The sequence below is a fragment of the Scomber scombrus genome, chromosome 17, assembly GCF_963691925.1.
Source record: "Scomber scombrus chromosome 17, fScoSco1.1, whole genome shotgun sequence".
Classification (NCBI taxonomy): Eukaryota; Metazoa; Chordata; class Actinopteri; order Scombriformes; family Scombridae; genus Scomber; species Scomber scombrus.
Window position 1 is genome coordinate 1,255,331 of NC_084986.1, and position 25,129 is coordinate 1,280,459.

General features: G+C 40.3%; 1 protein-coding gene and 1 pseudogene across 1 annotated transcript; one reads left to right on the forward strand and one right to left on the reverse strand.

Moving 5' to 3' along the window:
- The window catches only part of LOC133997235 (NLR family CARD domain-containing protein 3-like), a 30,772-nt pseudogene that overhangs the window by 2,730 nt on the left and 2,913 nt on the right, over positions 1 to 25,129 (reverse strand).
- On the forward strand, positions 8,804 to 15,238 carry LOC133997234 (NACHT, LRR and PYD domains-containing protein 3-like). Its single transcript, XM_062436807.1, has 8 exons — positions 8,804 to 9,087; positions 9,692 to 11,480; positions 11,602 to 11,775; positions 12,291 to 12,461; positions 12,647 to 12,820; positions 12,927 to 13,100; positions 13,229 to 13,275; positions 14,383 to 15,238. Exons 1-8 carry the CDS (start codon positions 8,811 to 8,813, stop codon positions 14,949 to 14,951), a joined length of 3,375 nt encoding a protein of 1,124 aa, XP_062292791.1. The 5' UTR covers positions 8,804 to 8,810; the 3' UTR covers positions 14,952 to 15,238.

A 25,129-nucleotide genomic window follows, 5' to 3' on the forward strand; every position in this document is an offset into this window, starting at 1 on the left:
GCTGGCTTGCTCCTTATCTCTGAATCTTTTCCTGAAGTATTCCTCCTTCTGTGGGTCAGTGAACCCTCTGACCTCTGTCACCATGCCGACACACTCAGGAGGGATCTGATTGGCTGCTGCAGGTCGTGTGGTTATCCAGAGGCGAGCAGAGGGTAGCAGTTTCCCCCTGATGAGGTTTGTCAGCAGCACATCCACTGAGGTGGACTCTGTAACATCAGTCAGGATCTCAGTGTTGTGGAAGTCCAGAGGAAGTCGACACTCATCCAGACCGTCAAAGATGAACACAACCTGGAACTCTTCAAACCTGCAGATTCCTGCTTCTTTGGTTTCAGTAAAGAAGTGATGAACAAGTTCCACCAAGCTGTACTTTTTCTCTTTCAGCACATTCAGCTCTCTGAAAGTGAATGGAAATGTGAAGTGTATGTCCTGGTTGGCTTTGTCTTCAGCCCAGTCCAGAGTGAACTTCTGTGTTAACACTGTTTTCCCAATGCCAGCCACTCCCTTTGTCATCACTGTTCTGATTGGTTCATCTCTTCCAGGTGAGGCTCTAAAGATGTCTTCTTGTCTGATTGTTGTTTCTGGTCTGTCTGGTTTCCTGGATGCTGTTTCAATCTGTCTGATCTCATGTTCATCATTGACCTCTGCAGTCCCTCCCTCTGTGATGTAGAGCGGTGTGTAGATCTGATTCAGAAGGGTTGGGTTTCCTGCTTTAGCGATCCCCTCAAACAGACACTGGAACTTCTTCTGCAGGTTAGACTTGAGTTTATATCGACACTTTTCAACTGGAGTTCCTGAATGAACAAACAACAAATGAAATCAATCAGGTGATTCTATAGTAAATTGGTAGAATGTAAACATTAAACTGCAGATGTTTATATTTTCCTCCACTAAGAAATCTATTCAGCTCATCAGTTGAGGACAAACAGTTTCTGACTGTTTTCAGCTCAGAAGAATTCATAGATCTGATTCAGATGTGTGCATCATATTAACAGCAGAGTTTGAAATATAAACCTCTCCCATGTTGCCTCCATTTCCTCTCCATCATGTTAAATCTGTTAAAATCCTCTTACTGCTCTGCAGACGCTCAGCCAGCTCCTCCTGCTTCATTCTCCTCAGGAAGTGCAGTGTGATCTTCAGAAATGCATCTCTGCTGCTCCTCCTCTGCTCTTCCTCCTCACCGTCCAACACCTCCTCATCCTCACTCTGACTCTCTAAGCATTCTGGGTCATCTGGACTCAGAGCCTTCTGCATCTTCTTCAGCTCGTTCTTCACAAACCTGCTGATGTTCTCCTCCAGCAGCTGGAACAGAATCAAATGTAAATGTAACTGGTAGAAGTCAACATCAGATCATCAGTGACAGACTGAACAGTTGCTGGTCTACAGAGTGCAGCATGGAGACTGTTAGGACCAGAATGGTAGTTTAGTATTTAGTCTGTGGCTGTTGTAGTTAGCAGTAGTAGCTGTGCTTTACATTTACACACCATAAATATGGAGTCCAGCTGTGTTTGATGCTGCTGGACAGACTGACCACTGAGAACCTCTGAGCTCTGCTGATGAACTCTGTGAAGAAAAGATGAAGTCTCAGAATAAATAATGACACTCAGTGTTAAAGGTGTTATGTTCTATCACAGTGGATCCAGGTAAAACACTCGGCTGTTCTGTCTGACCTCGGATCATTTGTCTCTGTAAATACTTTGTACCTCTGTTTAAAAACTGTTATACACATAAAGTTTGTGGTTTTTAGAAAAGTGTTTGTATTTATGAGGACATTGTGTGTTTTAATCAATCAAACTTCCTCTTTTTAAAGTCTGACCTCTGATCAGCTGACTGATGTCCATGTTTGAAGAAAATAGGTTCGCCCATAGACCGATCACTCTTCATGGACACACAGCTGGGTTCAAGGTAGTCGGGTCTCTGCTGATGGATTCTGATGAAAACAAAACACTCATGAAAGCACATGTTTGTTAAAAATCCTCCAAGATAAAATACTGCTGAGAAAGAGATAAAAAAATTTAATAATGACAATGAAAAGCTTTTAATGAGATACGTCACTATCAGTTCAATAATCTTACCTCAGATCAGCAGACTGATGTTCATGTTTGAAGAAAATAGGTTCGCCCTTAGACCGGTCACTCCTCATGGACACACAGCTGGGTGGAGGTTTCGATTTAACTGCAGGATTCTGTCTAAGTCTAGCTTTAGGTTTAGGTTTAAGTTTAGGTTTAGGTTTAGGTCCAGGTCCAGGTTCAGGTTCAGGTTCAGGTCCAGCAGAGTCTGGTCTGTGCTGCTTCTTTGTCCTTCAACACAACACACACAGAGCTTTGAGTGTGAATAATGATGGTGGAGTGATGTGAGTGGAGAACAGTGATGGACAGTTAGAGATCCTCATCTCACCTCTGAGCTTTGGTCTGGCTGTCATGTTCCCCACACAGAGAGCTTTTAGAGGGAGGGACTCCCTCCTCTCTGTCCTCACTCTGATCCATAGCAGAGAAACACCTTCACACAAACACAACAACATGCTCATTCATTACAACCAGCTGCACATCACACACACACACAGTAGTTCTTATTACTGTCAATAACATGCCACAAATATTCAGAGGCCATCTAAACATTGGAGAAGCATTAAAAAGACTAATATGATGATATGACACATTTACTATCTCATAACTTGTCATGATTTACCCCAAAATGTCATTAATACATATTACAAAATAGGAATTTGAATGTCCAAAATGTATTTCTTACAGTCACAAAATTCATAATTTTATTTTAAGACCAAAAATTACAATTCAAAAAACATAATGATGTACATCCTAAACCAATAAAATGTGCTGTTGGGACTTAAGTGTGTTAGTTAGTGCCAAGAGAAAAATAAGGTCTGTGTTTTACATTTCTACATTTGTTTTTAAATATCAGAGAACTTGAACACAGATCACATGTGCTTCAGTTAAACAGAGTCAGTCTCAGTGTTGTAAGATGGATGATTGAACAGTTAAAAAATGAACTTCAGCCAAGTTGATTAGAGCTGTTCAACCAGTTCTGACACTTCCTGTATTTTTCACTGATGATGAGGTTAAAATCAAACTGCTCTTGGTTTTCCCTGTTAATCACTAACAGTCATACATGTAAATAGTTCTAAAATAACTGTAGTTTAACATGGATTTTTTTTTAAAATCAATATTTGTATCAGCAACCATCAAACAGGTATTTTAAACAGCCAATCAGCATGAAGAAACATTTGAGCTGTAGTCAAACAGTGATACAACACAATGTGATCAAAGTGATGGTGTTCATCAGACATTTACAGATTTCTCTGGTAGGATTCTCACCTGCTGAACTCACTTCAGGTCAACTTACAGACACTTTCCACCTTCATGTGTAGAGGAAACACTGGGAGAGAAGAAGCTGCTCATTCTCCCTCGTCAGTCCTGCTGTCTGTGTGCATTTGATCTGATGACGCTGTCACATCCTCATAACTTCACAGTCCAAGTCTAAACAACATCAGAGTGACGCAAACACCAGTCTAACCAGTCAGTGTCAGAGAAATCACACATCACATGTAGTTCTGTTATCTGTCCACTAGATGGTGGTATTTGATCATTTATCATCTGAAGAGCCTGAAATCTTCTATGAGGCCTTTTACTGTTTCTGTGTCTGATCTGAGGAAGTTGTCACACCCTTATAACTTCAGAGTCCTGTGTTCGAAACCGCATCCTACATACTACATACTTCTATACTACATACAGCATACAACACATAATCTTATTTAGTTTTTTATTTTTTTAACTGTTTTTTTTTTTGTGTGATAATCTTAACATTTGTTATACGGCCTCCGGTTTAGTTTAGTTTTAGTTTTGGTCCTTAAAATAAGAGGCTTTTAAATATTTAAACTGTGGCAGAAGTTTAACAGTTAAACTCAAACATAGTTCACATGTTCTGTTAGTTTGGGCCCCTGATGTCTGAGGGGCCCTAAGCAGCCTCTAAGGTCCCTTACAGCTGGCTCTGGTCCATCTAGAAAGGATTCTGCAGCCTTTGACAGTTGAGACATGAACTGTGTTAAATGTGCTTCAGTTAAACAGAGTCAGTCTCAGTGTTGTAAGATGGAAGTTTGAACACAGTTAAAAAATGAACTTTAGTCAAGTTGATCAAAGCTGTTCAACCAGTTCTGACACTTCCTGCATTTTTCACTGATGATGAGATTAAAATCAAACTGCTGTTGGTTTTACCTGTTAATCACTAACAGTCATACATGTAAATAGTTCTAAAATAACTGTAGTTTAACATGGATTTTTTCTTTTAAATCAAGCATCAAACAGGTATTTTAAACAGCCAATCAGCATGATGAAACATTTGAGCTGTAGTCAAACAGTGATACAACACAATGTGATCAAAGTGATGGTGTTCATCAGACATTTACAGATTTCTCTGGTAGGATTCTCACCTGCTGAACTCACTTCAGGTCAACTTACAGACACTTTCCACCTTCATGTGTAGAGGAAACACTGGGAGAGAAGAAGCTGCTCATTCTCCCTCGTCAGTCCTGCTGTCTGTTTGCATTTGATCTGAGGACGCTGTCACATCCTCATAACTTCACATTACAAGTCTAAACAACATCAGAGTGACGTGAAAACCAGTCTAACCAGTCAGTGTCAGAGAAATCACACATCAGATTATAGTAGTGCTGTTATGTGTCCACTAGATGGTGCTAACTGACCAATTAAAATGAACCTCACTCAAGTTAATCAATCGCTTGTTTGCATTTATCACTGATGATCAGACTTAAAATAACAATCAAAGTACCATTTACTTTATCCATGCAAAAAATAAATAAAATAAAATAATATAAAGTTTGTCCTTTGTGGTTATTTGAGTCCAAAACATCCACAAACAACAACAAAAATATTAAACCTGAATGAACATATGCCCCCTTCTAAATGACCTCCAGTCATTTAAACATAGATATCTATATCTATGATATCTATCATCAATATATATGAACCCATCCCCCAACTGGTCCCACTTTTTGATAAGGACTTATTTTATTTGTTACATCAAAGTTTTTATTACAGGATCTTGTCATTTCTGTAACTCTCATGGCACATACTATCAGATCCTGCTGAGGTTTTAAGCAGGAATCAGGAATTCACCCAAACTTATTATACATATAATTCTTACATTTGTTATAGTGTCCCAAAAAATATATATTTTAGATTCACAGATTTGATTTTGATTTATTTATTTTTTCAGAATGACCCGCAAAGATATTTCTGATAGTAAAAACTTTTGGTAAAGCATGAATCAATTTATCTGTTAACACCCCCAAAGTTATTTTTCTGGACTACAGCTAAAACTGTAATGTTTTTAATTGTTTTGTTTGTTTTTTAATAATAATCCAGTTATTGCATAATCACAACCTATTGTAGTAACTTCTATCCGAAACAAATCTGTTTTCAATTCCAAAATGTATCACAGCAACACCAAAGTTTTTCTATATGATGATGTTTTTGGGGTAACGTAAACTATAACAAATTCGATATCCATTATATTTTACTGAATCTCAACATTTTAAGACACTATATAAGACACAACACCTCCTTGTGTGTAAAAAGTCAAACCAGTCACAGTTAGAGAAATCAAGCATCGAGTGATGTAGTTCTACTGTCTGTCCACTAGATGGTGGTATTTCACTAAAGATTGGATCAGCACAGACAGACGTAATGGAGGAGCAGCAGTCTGGATCACATGTTAAATTATGATGAAACACAGTCTGAAGTTTGTGTGAAGTATTTTGGATGATTGTTAACAGCTTTGAAGTAAAGATTAAGTCTTTTTGAAGCACTCAGGTTGTCGAGACTTTGTGTGTTTCAGCAGCTCAGCCCAAACATAAATTAACTCTCCACACTCCTTTAGCACCTGCTTGTCTGCAACAATACTGCATCACTGTTCACATTGCACTATTGTATTGTAATTTACTATATCCATAAATCCCACATGAAATGGAAATAAGTGGCTTTTAAAACATACACAAAACGTAACTACTCATAAAGGGTTAATGTATAATGAATTGATTTTAAATGCAGGGGTGTTTTGCAGTCTACATCACCACCTACAGTTTTGTTCCAGGTCAAAAACTAATTTTTGGAAATATAAAAAAGGAAGATTTCTGTTCCCATCTGTCGTCATTATTTTAAAAATAAACACATAATACCGTAAAACTTCATCTACTCACATCTGACTGTTCCCTTAAAGTTTCCATTAGGTTTTTTACATTTAGAAATAACAAGGATAAAACACCACAAACTATGTATGATGATATTTCAATGTTTAAACCCTAATAATGCATTATTATTCCAGTACCGCATTTCATACACATTTTCCTACATTCAGCCACATTCAGCCAAAGAGACTCCTGTCAACCTGTTGACAGCACTCCTCCGCCTGCATATAAAGTAAACTATGACCTTTTATATTGTGAATTATTAATCCATGAAGGTTTTGTCACAACCTGGCTCAGAGGTAGGACAAAAGATGGAGACCACACATGACTTTAAACTAGAAAATGTTTGTAATGTATGGGTGTGTGTGAATGTGTATAAATGTAAAATGAAACAAGAATATAAATAACCAAGGCTCAAAACAAACCCAGCAAACTCAAACAGGAGAGAGCGAGTAAATGCCCAGATGCTCTATTTATAAAAGAGGCATCCACACAAATCCAGGTGCTAACCATCTCTCCTGATGAGCCACTCCCCAAATCCCAGACAACCAATCAACCCAGGTCAGAGGCCATGAGGCCGTCACAGTTTTATATGTTAAACTTTCCTCCAGCCTCCATTAGCGGGCTCAAAATTGTCTTTAATCTCTGTGCCAGCTGGGGAAACTCTACTGCGCATGGGCAGTGGGCCGCACCCGTCCAAAAGTTAGATATTTTTTGGCACACGCTGAAGGGGAGGAGCGCATGTCAGTGAGCCTGTAACCAAATGTTAGAGCGCATCTACACTCCTGCTGAACTTCAACCTAACGGACTTTTCATGCACATTAACGCAGGACAGCACAGCAGCTTTCAGGAGGATGGAGGGACTGAGAGGAGTTTATCCATCATCACTGCTTTAAATACGTAACGGAGGAGGAAAACCAGCAACCCGGAATTCTCCACCCACAAAAAAGGTTAGTTTGCTGTACTGACAGATAACAGTGTTGGAGAAGCCAATTTAAAACTGTAGTCTACTAAACTATTGTTACACTAAATTTTAACTACTCTAAAAAAAATGTGTTAAAGTGAAATTACATCAGGAGAAATGATCATAATCTGAGTCTGTAATGTCGAATTATTACACAGAGGCACATTTGAATTAACACAGAGTAGGCCCAAAGTGTAGGTGTGTTTGTTTTAGGGACTGAGCAGGCCGGTCTGTGATACTCGGCCTGATGATCTGGCAACACTCAACTTCAACCTGTATGCTTTGCAGCTGTGGAGTCTGTATTTATAGTTTAAAAGTTGCAGAACTGAAAACTACTTCACTGGATAAAAAGCTAAGATCATTTGGTATAACATTTAATATCAGACGTCAGGTGTTGTTAGATAATCAGTGCTTGTTACTCAGACATGCTGCTACATTTAACAACTTCATTACTGTGGGTGGAAATTCCTCTCAGAAGCAAATCAAGAGGTGAGCCTGCCTGCTTCTTGCCCCGGCCATAGCCTGGCCCTTGGTTCCACGGTCCACTTCCTTGTTTTCTCTCCCACATCCTTATTTGGTGGATGTTTGGCAGCTGTAACGTCATTACATTTTTTTCTATCAGAAATAAACTATTAGGTCTAAAATATGTTTCAAGTCTTGAATAGAGTTGAAAATATTTCCATAAATTGCTCCATAACCATGACATGCCCGAAATCTCTGGCAGTGATAGGCTTAATCAGCATTGTGTGAACTTGTTTGGCAAGAGTTTAAATGAAAATATGTTTATTTATACTGCAGGTTTAACACATGTACACAGACACACACAAAAAGTTGTCATCAGTTATCATTTTTTACGCTGTGTCAGACTCTGATTGACTGTCAGACTACTGAATGCACAACAATACTCACAATAATCACTGGCTGCCTGTCCTATCCACTATGCACTTAATTGTATAACTAACTTAGCACTTATTTATTAACTATTTATGGAATATTTATTCATATAGTGTCTTAATTTTAACTGACAAGTTGAATTCAAGTTGCACTGTTCTCTCTTTTAAAGTGTTTTTAACTTGTGAAACAATATTTCGTTTTTATGTACCTGCATAAGAAATGACCATTAAAGTGAATTGATTGAAATGAATTGAAATTAAAGTTACTTTCATGTAGTACCTGGACAAGTACATTTAATTAAATTAAATTTAGTGTATATGTAGTTGTACTTACACTTTGGTGTCAGTCAGCAACAATAATCCCAGCAAAAAGACCAGAAAGTGCCTCAGACCAGATGTGACCAACTCAGACAATATCAGTGGAGCGTGTCCAAATCAGGACATAGTTCCACTAATGACTAACTAGGTCCAATATTAACAAAAGAATCATTAAATTAATCTGCAACTAAATCATTTCATTAACAGTTGTATTATGCTTTGTCAGGAAACATCGGTTATAATAATAATAATAATAATAATAATAATAATAATAATAATAACATCAACATTTAATAATATAATTCAATGCATAAGTGTTTGTGTGAGTAATCAAAAAAATAATGTGTAATAATGTGTAATGGTTTATTAAATACTATTTTTTGTCATACCTTTTTAAACCTTAGCAGGACAAAAGATGGCAACACTTAAAGAGGTCCTCTTGGATTGTTTGAGGGATTTGGGATCTGACGACTTTAAAGAATTCAAGTGGCACCTGTGGCAGCGGGGGGGCGTTGATGGCTTCAAATCAATCCCAAAGTGTCAACTGGAGAATGCAGACAGAATGGACACTGTGGATCAGATGTTCAAGAGCTACTGTATTAACACTATTAAAGTGACCAGCGTGATTTTGGGAAAGGTCCATAGGAATGATCTAGTGGAACATTTGTCAAACACCATCCCAGAACCTGCAGGTAAGTCATAGAAAGATTCAAAATGTGATGTCAACCTGCAATGGACTTGTTTTAGATTCTTCAGGGTGTTTCTCTTCTCATCCAAAAGTCGTAAGTTCTGACTGGTGGGAAGTCACAGATGTACAGACAAAGCACACATTTTTGGCTTTTGTTACTCGTACAATTTTTACTGCTAGATCCTCAATTTTTTGTTGGATTGCTCCAAAACCAACAATCAAACCCATTATACTTTATGAGAGAAGTTTCTCACCTCCACAAACTTGAGGAATCACTGTGTAAAGTGGATGTGAATGTTGGACAGTCACGTTCAGAACAATCCAAGAAAATGTTCTGATGTGGGAAAGGTTTGGGATGATGGAGTTTCAATGTTGTTAAGCCATCCAACAAACAAACAGTTCTGATGAACTATACTGGCACCTAATCAGACATGTTTAATCTTATTAAGTTATTAAGTATTAAGTTATCTTTCCATAATACCATGAAACTCCAAATAAGGATATGCAACTCCATTGAGCTGAATAGATCCCACATGATAAGAAAATTATTTTATGATTCATATTTTCTATCACATCGTCTCATCTATGTCACTTGTTTATTCCTTCAGAGATTCTTGCTGAGTACCAGCGCAAAGTGAAGTCTAACCTGAAGGAGAAGTTCCAGTGTCTGTTTCAGGCAATTGCTAAAGCAGGAAACCCAACACCTCCGAATCAGATTGACATAAAGCTCTACCTCACAGAGGGAGGGACTGCAGAGGTCCATGATGAACATGAGATCAGACAGATTGAAACAGCATCCAGGAAACCAGACAGACCAGAAACAACAATCAGACAAGAAGACATCTTTAAAGCCTCACCTGGAAGAGATGAACCAATCAGAACAGTGATGACAAAGGGAGTGGCTGGCATTGGGAAAACAGTCTTAACACATAAGTTCACTCTGGACTGGGCTGAAGACAAAGCCAACCAGGACATACACTTCACATTTCCATTCACTTTCAGAGAGCTGAATGTGCTGAAAAAGAAAAAGTACAGCTTGGTGGAACTTGTTCATCACTTCTTTTCTGAAAGTGAAGAAGCAGGAATCTGCAGGTTTGAAGAGTTCCAGGTTGTGTTCATCTTTGACGGTCTGGATGAGTGTCGACTTCCTCTGGACTTCCACAACAATGAGATCCTGACTGATGTTACAGAGTCCACCTCACTGGATGTGCTGCTGACAAACCTCATCATGGGGAAACTGCTTCCCTCTGCTCGCCTCTGGATAACCACACGACCTGTAGCAGCCAATCAGATCCCTCCTTGCTATGTCGACATGGTGACAGAGGTCAGAGGCTTCACTGACCCACAGAAGGAGGAGTACTTCAGGAAGAGATTCAGAGATGAGGAGAAGGCCAGCACCATCATCTCCCACATCAAGACATCACGAAGCCTCCATTTCACGTGCCACATCCCAGTCTTCTGCTGGATCACTGCTACTGTTCTGGAGGATGTGTTGAAAAGCGGAGAGGGAGGAGAGCTGCCCAAGACCCTGACTGAGATGTACATCCACTTCCTGGTGCTTCAATCTAAAAGGAAGACTGTTACGTATCATGGAGGAGCTGAGACAGATCCACACTGGAGTCCAGAGAGCAGGAAGATGATTGAGTCTCTGGGAAAACTGGCTTTTGAGCAGCTGCAGAAAGGCAACCTGATCTTCTATGAATCAGACCTGACAGAGTGTGGCATCAATGTCAGAGCAGCCTCAGTGTTCACACAGGTCTTTAAAGAGGAGAGAGGGCTGTACCAGGACAGGGTGTTCTGCTTCGTCCATCTGAGTGTTCAGGAGTTTCTGGCTGCTCTTCATGTCCATCTGACATTCATCAAGTCTGGAGTCAATCTGCTGGCAGAAGAACAAACAACATCCCAGTTGTCTAAAGTCTTTAAGGGAAAACTTGATTTAAAACATCTCTACCAACGTGCTGTGGACGAGGCCTTAAAGAGTCCAAATGGACACCAGGACTTGATACTTCAGTTCCTCTTGGGTCTTTCACTGCAGACCAATCAGACTCTCCTACGAGGTCTGCTGACACAGACAGGAAGTAGCTCACAGACCAATCAGGAAACAGTCGAGTACATCAAGAAGAAGATCGGTGAGAATCTGTCTGCAGAGAGAAGCATCAGTCTGTTGCTCTGTCTGTCTGAACTTAGTGGTCGGTCTCTTGTGAAGGAGATCCAACACTACCTGACTTATACAAGCGCCCGCAGATGGAAACTGTCCCCTGCTCAGTGGTCAGCTCTGGTCTCCATCTTACTGTCATCGGAAAAAGATCTGGATGTGTTTGACTTGAAGAAATACTGTAATTCAGATAAGACTCTTCTGATGCTGCTGCCAGTGGTCAAAGCTTCGACAAAAGCTCTGTAAGTGGATGGATGACTAGATTAGTAGTTGCCCACTATTTGATTATAAACAATATCAAGAAAAGTTTGTTTCATGGAAGAGAAGTCTAACTTATTATGTTCATTACTAATCCTTCTTTAGGCTGAGTGGCTGTGACCTCTCAAAGAGAAGCTGTGCAGCTCTGTCCTCAGTTCTCAGCTCCCAGTCCTCTAGTCTGAGAGATCTGGACCTGAGTAACAACAACCTGAAGGATTCAGGAATGAAGGAGCTGTCTGCTGGATTGGAGAGTCCACACTGTACACTGGAAACTCTCAGGTCAGGGTTCAGAAGTTGGTAAAATGTTTATAAGTCAGTTACATAGCCAGTACACTTTCACAGATCCTTGTTGACCAAATATGGACTCCTGGGTGGATTAGCCCTTCTTCAAGTGCTATCAGAAAGAAAGCGACTGTCAATACCGCCAAATTATTTTTTATGTAAACATGATGACTCAGCTGGAGCAGAAGTAAAGAAAGCACAGGTGGCACCATGGCTTGCCTTGTTACTATGGCAACCACATAAATACAGTGAGGGAGACAATACGAGAACTAATTTGACTGGTTTCAGAGTTCCTTGATATATATCTCTTCACCAGCAAAGACAAAACATATTCAATCTGTATTAATGATATTAATTAAGTTTCAGGCTTCAGGATTTCATTATTACAAATAAATGTTTACAAATAAACAAACTATAACAAATGTGCTAGGTGTGCCTACCTAAGTGTAAACGTTATAAGGTGCTTTTAAAATATTTGATATGTTTAATATTAAAGTGATGTTATTCTTCAGGCTTACTGGCTGCAACCTCACAGAGGGAAGTTGTGCAGCTCTGTCCACAGTTCTCAGCTCCCAGTCCTCTAGCCTGAGAGAGCTGGACCTGAGTAACAACAACCTGCAGGATGGAAGAGTGGAAGTACTATCTACTGGACTGGAGAGTCAACATACACTGAAAACTCTCAGGTCAGGATTCAGTCGATTGTAAAGTGTGACTGGTTTTGAATAGCCATTTTCCTTGAGTTATATTTGGTTTTATTTAAAATCATACACCCAGTTTTCAAACATACTTATTAAAATTATTTTATTTTATAAAACAGGTGTATAATCATATTACATTTTATAACTTGATATTTACTTTTCTTCTACAGGCTGACTGTCTGTAACCTCTCAGAGAGAAGCTGTGCAGCTCTGTCCTCAGTTCTCAGCTCCCAGTCCTCTAGTCTGAGAGATCTGGACCTGAGTAACAACGACCTGCAGGATTCAGGAGTGAAGCAGCTTTCTGTTGGACTGGAGAGTCCACATTGTGTACTGGAATCTCTCAGGTCAGGATTCTTATGTTGATATATGGTTCATGTTAGAAGAGGGTAAACATCTTTAAGATTTTTCTGCTACCATGATTTTTTGAGTTGTCTGTTTTCTTATTTCCAGTCTTTCAGGATGTCTGATCACAGAGGAAGGCTGTGCTTCTCTGGCCTCAGCTCTGAGCTCCAACCCCTCCCATCTGAGAGAGCTGGACCTGAGCTACAATCATCCAGGAGAATCAGGAGAGAAGCTTCTGGCTGCTGGACTGGAGGATCCACACTGGAGACTGGACACTCTCAGGTATGGAGAGATGAGTTTCAGCCTGTTTCTGTGTCACTCTGACAAACTGAGGAACACTGCTTCATGTTGAACAGCAGTTAGGACTCATGTTGGATAGAAAATCATTCTCACTGTGTTTCTTCCTCCAGGGTGGACCATGGTGGAGAGCACAGGTTAAAACCTGGTCTGGAGAAGTGTAAGTGTGGATTGAATTTGATTCATGACAACTAAACAGCACACAGTCAGTTTCTCTTTAAATACAAAGTTGGTCTTTGTGGTATTTATTCATTAAAACATTACTGACAAAATGTGTCATCATGACACTTTATAGAAATGAACAACAGATCAGAAGTTAAAGCTGGAATGCGGGACTTTTGTCTCCCCCTCCTCCTGGGCACTCAGCTGGCATGGAGCATGCTCTCATATACACCCCGAATTAAGGGCACACAGAGAGGGCTGGTAAAAATGGATATGTTTTGAAGGTCCACCAGGCCACTGGGATTTGTCCCAGTAGGTTAGGTTACTTTATTGGTCTCCAATAGGGAGAAGTTTGTCTCGGAGATAGGGAGGAAGTTGCAGCACATAGATGACATGCAATAAAAACAACATGCAGTACAAACGTACATCAGGTTAAAAGACAGTGATGGAATAAACACAGACTGACACTGGATGATCCTACACATATGCTGCTATAAATATACATCCATACCGCCCCCAACCCTCCATCATAGGATCACATCACCTCACATCACCTCACTCTCACCACATCACCATGTCAACCTACCAAAACATTCATTCTGTCATAAATATAGATTCAGTCACACATCCCAGCACTCTATCACAAACATTCAATGATCCATTCACTCGCATACATCCATACACTAGCTGGAGTCATAAATATACATTCATTTCCATATACAGAACCAGATGGCCAGTACACCACTGGCCACAACCTACTGTTGCAGGTGCAAAAACAGTTGAGCTGACTGTTATATAATCCCTGCAAAATGACTCGTTTCACCATCAGAATTTGATCCATTTGGTCCTGTAACTTTTGGAAAGTCTAGAAGAGCTGCATGATTAATGGCCAGTGTAGGAATGTCGGTCCCAACATGAGAGTTAAAATCCTGAAATTGAAAATGATAAACTTAATCAGCACTGTGTGAATTGTTTGGCTAAGTCTTGTTTGTAACAACATTGATTTTTATGTTATGTCCATACTGCAGGCTTAAAAAGAGAATAAATCCATCAGGTGTGTCAGATGATAAACTGCTGCTGTGTTGTTTCTTCTTCTCTTCATCAGATTTCTGTGAACTCACACTGGACACAAACACAGTACACAGAAGACTCAAACTGTCTGACAACAACAGGAAAGTGACATGTGTGGAGGAGGATCAGTCATATCCTGATCATGCAGACAGATTTGACTTCTGGCCTCAGCTGCTGTGTAGTAATGTTCTGACTGGTCGCTGTTACTGGGAGGTTGAGTCGAGAGGTGATGTTGACATAGTGGTGACTTACAGAGGAATCAACAGGAAAAGAAACCATACGAACTGCCTGTTTGGAAGAAATGATCAGTCCTGGAATATGAGCTGTTTTTATAATTGTTACAATTTCTGGCACAAGAGCTCCTACTCCTCCTCCTCCTCTGTCTCTCACAGAGTAGCAGTGTATGTGGACTGTCCTGCTGGCACTCTGTCCTTCTACAGAGTCTCCTCTGACACACTGATCCACCTCCACACCTTCAACACCACATTCACTGAACCTCTGTATGCTGGGTTTATGGTCTCTTCTGATTCCTCATTGTCTGTGTGTCCTCTGTCTGAGGGAGAGTCTCCTCCTATGGAGACAAACAGTCACACTGCTGACTGAAGACAGCTTCTGAAATCACTGTTCACTCTGTTCACCAGTGAACAATAGAAACAGGAAGTGACAGCAGCTTCCTGTGTTTAAATGTTGATGGTGGACGAGGTTTCACTCTGGTTTCATTTGGATCACTGACTGTGCTTTAATGTCAGAATATAGTTTCTATTAGAAGTAGTGAAATGATCTCCTCTGGACTGAATTGATGTGTAAAAACTGTGTTGACTCTGATATTCACTTCAGTAAAGTTTTCTTGGAGCAGCATCTAGCAGCTGTTAGATGTCATTAAGTGAAATAAAAGTCAGGGGGCACATTTCCGAAAAAATATATTTGTTTCATCCTACTTGTTTTTACAAATGTACATTTATTTCAGTTTGAAAAATACAGTGTTAAAGAGGTCTAAACCTGCTTGTATGAACTAACTGTTATAAAAGTCTAAAAGCAGAAAACCTGACAGACTTGTTGTGGATTTTAGAGTTTTACTTTACAATCACAGATACAGAGCAGATGATTGTATTTAAGCAGGTATACAGTTACAGAAGTTTATAAGATGTTCATGACTTTTCTGAACCCTCCTGATGTCTTTATATTCTGTACATTCCCCGTACTCTCAAGGCCCAACATGACCCACCATCACCACACCTGACTGATAAAAACTCTTCATCAAACTTTAATCCAGAAATCCGTCCAGCACAAAGAAGCAACTATAATTTGGTGAATAACTTCATATTTGTTTTTTCAGAGAGACATTTTTTACATATTCACTTTATAAAACACATGATAATAGACTTTTTATTTCACGGTAATTGTTGTACTGTATCAGATTATTAAACTACTACTTAATAAATAAAATATATCATGGCTTCTCTGTGAGGACTGCGTTTGTTTCTGCTTTTTTGTCCATCACTCAGTTTTAGTAATTCTGAATACTGGTTGGAAAAGTCATTACAGCAAATATGAACGCCAACAATCCAGGTGAGTAGATGTTCGGCCAAGATGGTAAGAATCTTTTCCAGCATATCACACACCTTAACACCTGGAGAGCAGAAAGTTTAAAAAGCTCCACTTAGTAGAGGTAGTAGAGGCAAACCACACTCTTCTTTACATCGGGTGGTTCTTTGCCTTAAAACAATTTAACCACACCTACTCATTGATTGTCCTGTATGTTATAAAAATTAGGATTATGATGTAATTCAGATGTCTTGAAACATGCAGTGTGGGTTCCTATTTCTATATAACTATTCTTGACATGTGTTACTTCTTGTTTTACCTAAAACTGAAGTTACTGTAGCAAAAAGGAGAAGGTGCGAAAAAGGTCAAGAGGCAGGGGGATTTTTACATGTCTACTGATTACGGGAACTGAGAAACCGTTACGTGTTATCTATGTCTGCCAGTTGTGAGGGGGGGCTGGGACCGTCCAGCATAAAGCCTCTCTGATCACGCTCCTCGAGAAGCTTTTCCTCCTGTAACTCTTGTTGTTGCATTTGTGAAACGCTCCGCTTGTACAAGCTAAAAAAATTCAACTTAAACTTTGTATTTCGAATCCAGTTTCCTTTATTAAGAATAATCAAATTAATTATTTTATCACTGTACATAACAGAGCAGAAAACAGGGAGTTTGCCATGTGTGATGTATATTATTATGTACATTATGCATCCATAAGACAATCTCCTGACATGAAAGTCAGTGTTAGCAGAAATATCTAATATAAGCATAATTATCAAGGTGCTAAGCTCACAGTCTAAACACTGTCTGACTCTGGTGCATTATTGAATATGGCGAGCCTCCAATCGGCCTCTTGTATTCTCTGGCATACGAGCAGCAGGTTAGCATATGTGTGATGCAGCAAGGCGAGCACATACAGCTACAGTGATAACCAAGGGAGAAAGATGTGTCACTCTGTCATGTCATTAACTCCACTGCTTAAAGTAACGTTGTCACATAGTACTCAATTAAGTTTAATACAGTTTAAGTTTGTAATGTTTTCATTTTTATCCCTGGCAGCTCGTCTGGTGACATATAAAACTAACTAACTGATATTGTCGGACTTTGGGGTGTGTCACATCCTGCCTGAACTTCTGTTTGTGTTTTAGTTCCTGTTTTATTTTGAAATGTTTCTCCTCCTTTCTGTTATCTTTATTTCCTGTTATTTCTCGCCTTTGTTGATTTCCTTATGTGCTTCACCTGTGTCTTGTTTTACTCACCTGTGGCCTGTTTTGTAATCAGTCCTTGTGTATTTAAGTCTTTGTTCTGTTCTGTTGGATCCTCTGTTTTGTTCTGTGTGTATACACTGCTATGTTTGAGTCTTGGACTACTACCTCTTTGCTTCTCTCCCAGAATGAAGTGCTTTTTTTCAGCCTGCAGTCTCTGCATTTGGGTCCACCTGCTCTGTATTTCGTGATAGAGTGTGAATATATGGCTGCTTCCCGGAAGCAGCAGCCTGTGTACCAGTACAGACTTATACATATCAAACCCTCCTGAGAATCAGCATTTGGATCTGTTTGTTCATTTTACCTCAGCACTGATCACTGCAAACTGAGGTTCACATCCTGAATCCCAGCCTGTCTAGGCAACAGAAGCATTCAGGTTAAGATAAGTGAAAGAAGAAAACTTTATTTCGGACACATTCATACAGGTCCATATCAATAAAATAAACAAAATAAAAAATTAAAATGACAATACAACAACAAGACAGTACAGATATATATACAGAGTCATAGCAGTATTGATTAAGAAATACATTTGTACATAACATTCTTTAACAAAGTATGAAAGGTGGGGACATTGACTCAAACTTATGACTTGCACTTGGAACCATTTTGGAAGCTTAAGCAAACTTCTGAATGCATCAAAAAGAAAATTGAAAAAGAGCTGTGTTGGATCATCCATACACATATGAAATTTGTGTGCCAGCATATTACTTTGTACATTTTGCAACTCTGGAATTGCACATCGTCATTATTACAAAAATCATCCCTGGTGTGACCCAAATATTTTACTCTACCCACCACATTTAGCACCTGATCTGCCATAAGAAAGTAAGGAAGATTTAGCTTCAGATCCTTGGATTTACTAATCATGACAACACTCTTTTTAGGGTTGAATTTGATACTGCAGATCATCATGTGACTTTGCATTTCCTGATTATGTTGATAAAAGACGTAGACCAGGTGGTCGTTCTGTCTTTCCTACCTTCCTTCCTTCCTTTCCTTCCTCCCTTCCTTCCTTTTTTCCTCCCTCCCTCCTTCTCTCTTTCTTTCCTTCCCCCTTCCTTCCTTCCTTCCTTCTTTCCTCCATCTTTCCTTCTTCCCTCCTACCTTCCTTCCTTCCTTCCTCCCTCCCTCCATCCCTCCCTCCTTTCCTTCATTCTTCCTCCCTTCCAACCATCCTTCCTCCCTCCCTTCCTTTCTTGACTCGAGGACAACAGGAGGGTTAAATGCAATTTCTAGAAGACAGGGATACTTAAATCAGCAGTGTTTCTCTATGGGGAGACTTTCCCTCCTACAGAGAACAGAGAGACACTGAGGATTCCACTGACAGCATCAATGTCTCCACCCCATACCTAAACCCAAACCCAACATACAGAGGTTCAGTGAATGTGGTGTAGAAGGTGTGGAGGTGGATCAGTGTGTCAGAGGAGACTCTGTAGAAGGACAGAGTGCCAGCAGGACAGTCCACATACACTGCTACTCTGTTACAGACAGAGGAGGAGGAGGAGGAGGAGGAGATGTGTGTTACTTTCTCATTGTGACGGACAGAGTAACCACCATCATTGTCAGAGCAGAACAGACTCCAGGACTGATCGTTAAATCCAAACTTGCAGTCAGCAGTCTGTCCTCTCCTGTTGATTCCTCTGTAACTCACTGATATATCAACCTCTCCTCTCCACTCGACCTCCCAGTAACAGCGACCAGTCAGACCATTACTACACAGCAGCTGACAGCAGTCAAATCTGTCTGGATGATAAGGATATGACTGCTTCTTCTCTACCAGTGTCACCTTCCTGTTGTTGTCAGACAGTTTGAGGTATATGTTTGCTGTGTTTGTGTCCAGTGTGAGTTCACAGAAATCTGATGAAGAGAAGAAGAAACAACAGCAATAATGTATAATTTTTTTTTATAAACTTTACTAATTGGTATTTTCAAAAAGGTTTAAAAATTGCACAACAAAATGTTTTCAAATTATATTGCAGTATGTATTAATGATTTAGAATGACCAATTTGGAGAGGCATCTCTTGCTGATATGATATGAATGAATAATATCATGAGGCCACACTTACACTTCTTCAGGCCAGGTTTTAACCACTTTTCTCCAGCAGGTTCCATCCTGGAGGAAGATGATTAAAGCAGGAACATTTAATAACTTAAATCATTTTAAATCCATCTGGGCATCCCTTTATGCAAATGCATGCTCATCTTTTGACTGTAAATAACTCACAGGTTATTTCGCAGTCTTTAGGTAATTGTGTTGTAACTAAAGTCACACCTGGAACACCAGAGCTCCAGTAGCATTTGAATCAGCAATTTTAGCCATTTAACATGAAAGCTAAACCCACCTCTCTAGTTATTGTATTAGTTAGAGACTTCTACTACTACTACTATGAAAGAGGAATTGCAAAATACATTATACACATGGCTATGTTTTCTGGAATGTATCTAACAACAATGTATATGATTCCTTCTTTGTATACAGTTGTTGATTTAAGTTCTTCCTTTAATTTAACCATAATCATCATAATCATCAGTATCTGTTTTATTAAAAATTTGAACTTTTGTTCTTTGAACTTGGGGTGAAAAGTTCAAATTCAAGCTGTAATGACTTATTTGAAATCTAGGCTGCAGTCTCTTGAAGAGACATGAAATATGCTGGTTATGACACAACTGCAGTGTATGATCTCATTTTGTCTGTCCATACCTGAGAGTGTCCAGTCTCCAGTGTGGATCCTTTAGTCCAGCAGACAAAAGCTTCTCTCCTGAGTCTCCTGGATGATTGTAGCTCAGGTCCAGCTCTCTCAGATGGGAGGGGTTGGAGCGCAGAGCTGAAGCCAGAGAAGCACAGCCTTCCTCTGTGATCAGACATGCTGACAGACTGGAAATACAAAAAAGTTTGTGCTGCAACATTTTGGGTAATACATTAACATGTTTAAAAGATAAAGATACATTTAACCATATTTCTGACCTGAGAGTTTCCAGTGTACATTCTTGATTCTCCAGTCCAGCAGAAAGCTGCTTCACTCCTGAATTCTGAAGGTTGTTGTTACTCAGGTCCAGATCTCTCAGACTAGAGGACTGGGAGCTGAGAACTGAGGACAGAGCTGCACAGCTTCTCTCTGAGAGGTTACAGCCAGTAAGCCTGAAGAAATTTTTTTTGTTGAATATTAAACTCATTACATATTACAAAAGCCCCTTTGTAAATTAATTCAGCCTTGGTCATGTCATTCTCCTGTGTGTTTCTCTGGAATTCATACAGGAACTGACTGCTAGCTATATCAGTAGAAATCATTAAAGCTGCAGTTGGTAAGTCTTATAAAAGTAACTTTTTGTCATATTTGCTAAGACTGTCACTATGTAAAGACAGCATTACATGAAACTAGTAATATGTAAAAAAACAAAACAAAAAAAAAACAGGCTCATTTAGCCCCATCTATTGCTCCCATTGCAAATTGGCAAATTGCTAGAATCCACCGCGACAGGTCAACAAGAACCAATCAGATCCAGGATGGTGTCTGATGGAGTGTCTGACAGCTGTCAATCACTGCGCATGTGCACAGCCCCTCCCCCTTCCTCCTCAGCTCGGGAGAGCGGCTTCAGGAGCGTAGAGAAAGTAATGGCGCAGCAACAACAATCAGCGAGGACAAAACTACCGATACCTCCGTGACCCAAAACAGCATACCGGGTCGCGTGCACGTCAGCCTCCTCTGGGGGAGGGACTTTGGAGGTAGAGCAGGAATGCAGCGGAGAGGGAGGGGGAGGTATCTGAAAGTTGTACTTCTTCAAATTTGACGCTAAGTCCTCTCTCTCCTCAAAGTTACCGACTGCAGCTTTAATACTTCACTCCTTTTTAAATTTCGGTTTACTCTAACTTCTATGTGGAGATCATTAGTTGGTTTGCTTGCAAAATAACCTATTAACAGATCAAGTAACTAACTGACCATAGCTCAGTGTAACATAAATTGTGTTGTAGAGCTGTTAGTCAGAGCTAACCATGAGTTACTGCCGTTAGACTCTGTGTCCGTGCTGGAGATGGCCCTTTGCAAAAGGTTCCGGGGGCTACCTGTGTTGTAGCTAAGCTAACAGCTTTACTACGGTAGGCTCCCTGGTTGTATGGGGTAGTGTCAGTACATAGCCATAGTCCTGATGCTAATCATGTTAACGTTACTGTCACTTGCATTTACTGCCATAGAAAAGAAATACATCTTCAGCTTATTTGTATTCATGGTTCTCTGAGAGGCACAATGATACGTCTCTGTTGTCTCTTACCAGACTTATTGATGTTACAAGAAGCTCTGTGTGAGAGCAACAACCCTCAGTTACAGTAAGTCATTGTTCTGGTATTCATATTTGACATAGCAACTGATATATGAAATAAACCTCAGAGTCCTGCCTTTTGCGTCACGATCAGGAACGGTCAGAGGATTTGGCTGAACTGAATTTTCAAATACAAGTAGATAGAAATAAGCTCATTTCAGCTCAGCTTTGAGCAGACAACGGAGGTTCTGCAAAACCCTTATTAACCCTTATTGTGTAATGAAACCCTGAAGCTTGAACATTCATTAATATCATTAATACAGATTGAATATATTTTGTCTTTGCTGGTGAAGAGTTGTATATCAAGGAACCCCGATACCAGTAAAATTAGTTGTCATATTGTTTCCCTTACTTTAGTTTATGTGGTTGCCATGGTCACAAGGTAAGCCACAGTGAATGAATTGATGACAGCAGCATCACATAGCTGTGTGCATTCAGCAGTGCCTACTGTCCTTTCTTCACGTCATAATGTTTACATAAAAAATAACGGAGCTGTACTGACAGCTGCTCTTTTTCTGAAAACACTTGAAGCACATCCATGGCCCTTTAGCCCAAGAAGGGCTAATCTATTCAGGAGTTCATATGTGATCAACAAGGACCTATAATAGTGGACTGGCTATATAACTGATTTATACACATTTTACAAACTTCTAAATCCTCACCTGAGAGTTTCCAGTGTACAGTGTGGACTCTCCAGTCCAACAGACAACAGCTTCACTCCTGAATCCTGCAGGTTGTTGTTACTCATGTCCAGCTCTCTCAGACTAGAGGACTGGGAGCTGAGAACTGAGGACAGAGTTTCACAGCTTCCCTTTGAAAGGTTACAGCCACTCAGCCTAAAGAGGGATTAGTAATACACATAATAAAGAAGTTTGATTTCTTTCATGAAACAAACCTTTCTTGATAATGTTTATAATCAAATAGTGAGCAACTACTAATCTAGCAATCCATCCACTTACAGAGCTTTGTTGGAGGCTTTGACCACTGGCAGCAGCCTCAGAAGAGCCTCCTCTGAAGCAGAGTATTTCTTCAGGTCAAACACATTCAGATCTTTTTCTGATGACAGTAAGATGAAGCCCAGAGCTGACCACTGAGCAGGAGACAGTTTATCTGTGGAGAGACTTCCTGATCTCAGGTACTGTTGGATCTCCTCCACTAGAGAACGATCATTCAGTTCATTCAGACAGTGGAACAGATTAATGCTTCTCTCTAGAGACAGATTCTCACTGATCTTCTTCTTGATGTATTTGGTGGTTTCCTGATTGGTCTTTGAGCTACTTCCTGTCTGTGTCAGCAGACCTCGTAGGAGAGTCTGATTGGTCTGCAGTGAAAGGCCCAGGAGGAAGCGGAGGAACAAGTCCAGGTGTCCATTTGGACTCTTTAAGGCCTTGTCAACAGAGGTCTGATGGAGATGTTTTAGTTTAAGTTTGTCTTTAAAGACTTTAGACAACGGGGATGTTGTTTGTTCTTTTGCCAGCAGATTGACTCCAGAGTTGATGAATGTCAGATGGACATGAAGAGCAGCCAGAAACTCCTGAACACTCAGATGGACGAAGCAGAACACCTTGTCCTGGTACAGCCCTGTCTCCTCTTTAAAGACCTGTGTGAACACTCCTGAGTACACCGAGGCTGCTCTGATATCAATGCCACACTCTGTCAGGTCTAATTCATAGAAGATCAGGTTGCCTTTCTGCAGCTGCTCAAAAGCCAGTTTTCCCAGAGACTCAATCATCTTCCTGCTCTCTGGACTCCAGTGTGGATCTGTCCCAGCTTTTCCATCATACTTGATGTTCTTCAGTTTGGACTGAACCACCAGGAAGTGGATGTACATCTCAGTCAGGGTCTTGGGCAGCTCTCTTCTCTCTCTGCTTTTCAACACAACCTCCAGAACTGTAGCAGTGATCCAGCAGAAGACTGGGATGTGGCACATGATGTGGAGGCTTCGTGATGTCTTGATGTGGGAGATGATGGTGCTGGCTTGCTCCTTATCTCTGAATCTCTTCCTGAAGTATTCCTCCTTCTGTGGGTCAGTGAACCCTCTGACCTCTGTCACCATGCCGACACACTCAGGAGGGATCTGATTGGCTGCTGCAGGTCGTGTGGTTATCCAGAGGCGAGCAGAGGGAAGCAGTTTCCCCCTTATGAGGTTTGTCAGCAGCACATCCACTGAGGTGGACTCTGTAACATCAGTCAGGATCTCAGTGTTGTGGAAGTCCAGAGGAAGTCGACACTCATCCAGACCGTCAAAGATGAACACAACCTGGAACTCTTCAAACCTGTAGATTCCTGCTTCTTTGGTTTCAGTAAAGAAGTGATGAACAAGTTCCACCAAGCTGTACTTTTTGTCTTTCACCACATTCAGCTGTCTGAAAGTGAATGGAAATGTGAAGTGTATGTCCTGGTTGGCTTTGTCTTCAGCCCAGTCCAGAGTGAACTTCTGTGTTAAGACTGTTTTCCCAATGCCAGCCACTCCCTTTGTCATCACTGTTCTGATTGGTTCATCTCTTCCAGGTGAGGCTTTAAAGATGTCTTCTTGTCTGATTGTTGTTTCTGGTCTGTCTGGTTTCCTGGATGCTGTTTCAATCTGTCTGATCTCATGTTCATCATTGACCTCTGCAGTCCCTCCCTCTGTGATGTAGAGCGGTGTGTAGATCTGATTCAGAAGGGTTGGGTTTCCTGCTTTAGCGATCCCCTCAAACAGACACTGGAACTTCTCCTTCAGGTTAGACTTGAGTTTATGCTGACAGGAGAGAGCTGCACCTGCAGTTCCTAAATAAACAAAATACAAATAAAAATGTGTTGGTTCTTGTAAACCCGATTAATGGAAACATTACAATTCAACCATTTTCTATTTGGAAATCTGTTGAGGTTATCAGTTGTAGACAAACAGTTTCTACTGTTTTCTACAACTGTTTTCAGTTCATATATCTGATGCAGATGTGTGCATCATATTAACAGCAGAGTTTGAAATATAAACCTCTCCCATGTTGCCTCCATTTCCTCTCCATCATGTTAAATCTGTTAAAATCCTCTTACTGCTCTGCAGACGCTCAGCCAGCTCCTCCTGCTTCATTCTCCTCAGGAAGTGCAGTGTGATCTTCAGAAATGCCTCTCTTCTGCTCCTCCTCTGCTCCTCGTCCTTACCATCCAACACTTCCTCATCCTCACTCTGACTCTCTAAGCATTCTGGGTCATCTGGACTCAGAGCCTTCTGCATCTTCTTCAGCTCTTTCTTCGCAAAATTGATAACATTGGCCTCAAGTAGCTGGAACATAATAGTATTCAATTTTAAATCAGCAGAAATCGTTGTCTGTGAAGATTTAGTTGTCCAGTTCATGGTATATTAAGAAGGGCTTAGTTAGAGGCAAGTGTTTCATCTTTTGTTCAAGAGGCTTTTCAGTTCTGACTGACAATCATCCCAGCATATGCTTGTACATTTACACACCATAAATATCGAGGTCAGGTCTTGTTGATGCTGCTTGGCAGACTGACGACTGGGAACCTTTGAGCTCTGCTTCTGAAGTCTGTGGAAAAAGTTTTTTTAATCACAAAAAAATATTTTATTACAGTGTCTTGTACAGTTTCATGTGTTAAATGTCTATAAATGACCTACATGAAGACCTACCTTAACAATCTCTTGTGTTGTTTTATTATGATAC

Coding starts and splice junctions, on each gene's coding strand:
- LOC133997234 (XM_062436807.1), top strand. CDS start 8,811: ATGGCAACACTTAAAGAGGTCCTCTTGGATTGTTTGAGGGATTTGGGA. Junction 12,821..12,926: donor TGTGTACTGGAATCTCTCAG/GTCAGGATTCTT, acceptor TCTTATTTCCAG/TCTTTCAGGATGTCTGATCA. Junction 13,101..13,228: donor TGGAGACTGGACACTCTCAG/GTATGGAGAGAT, acceptor TTCTTCCTCCAG/GGTGGACCATGGTGGAGAGC.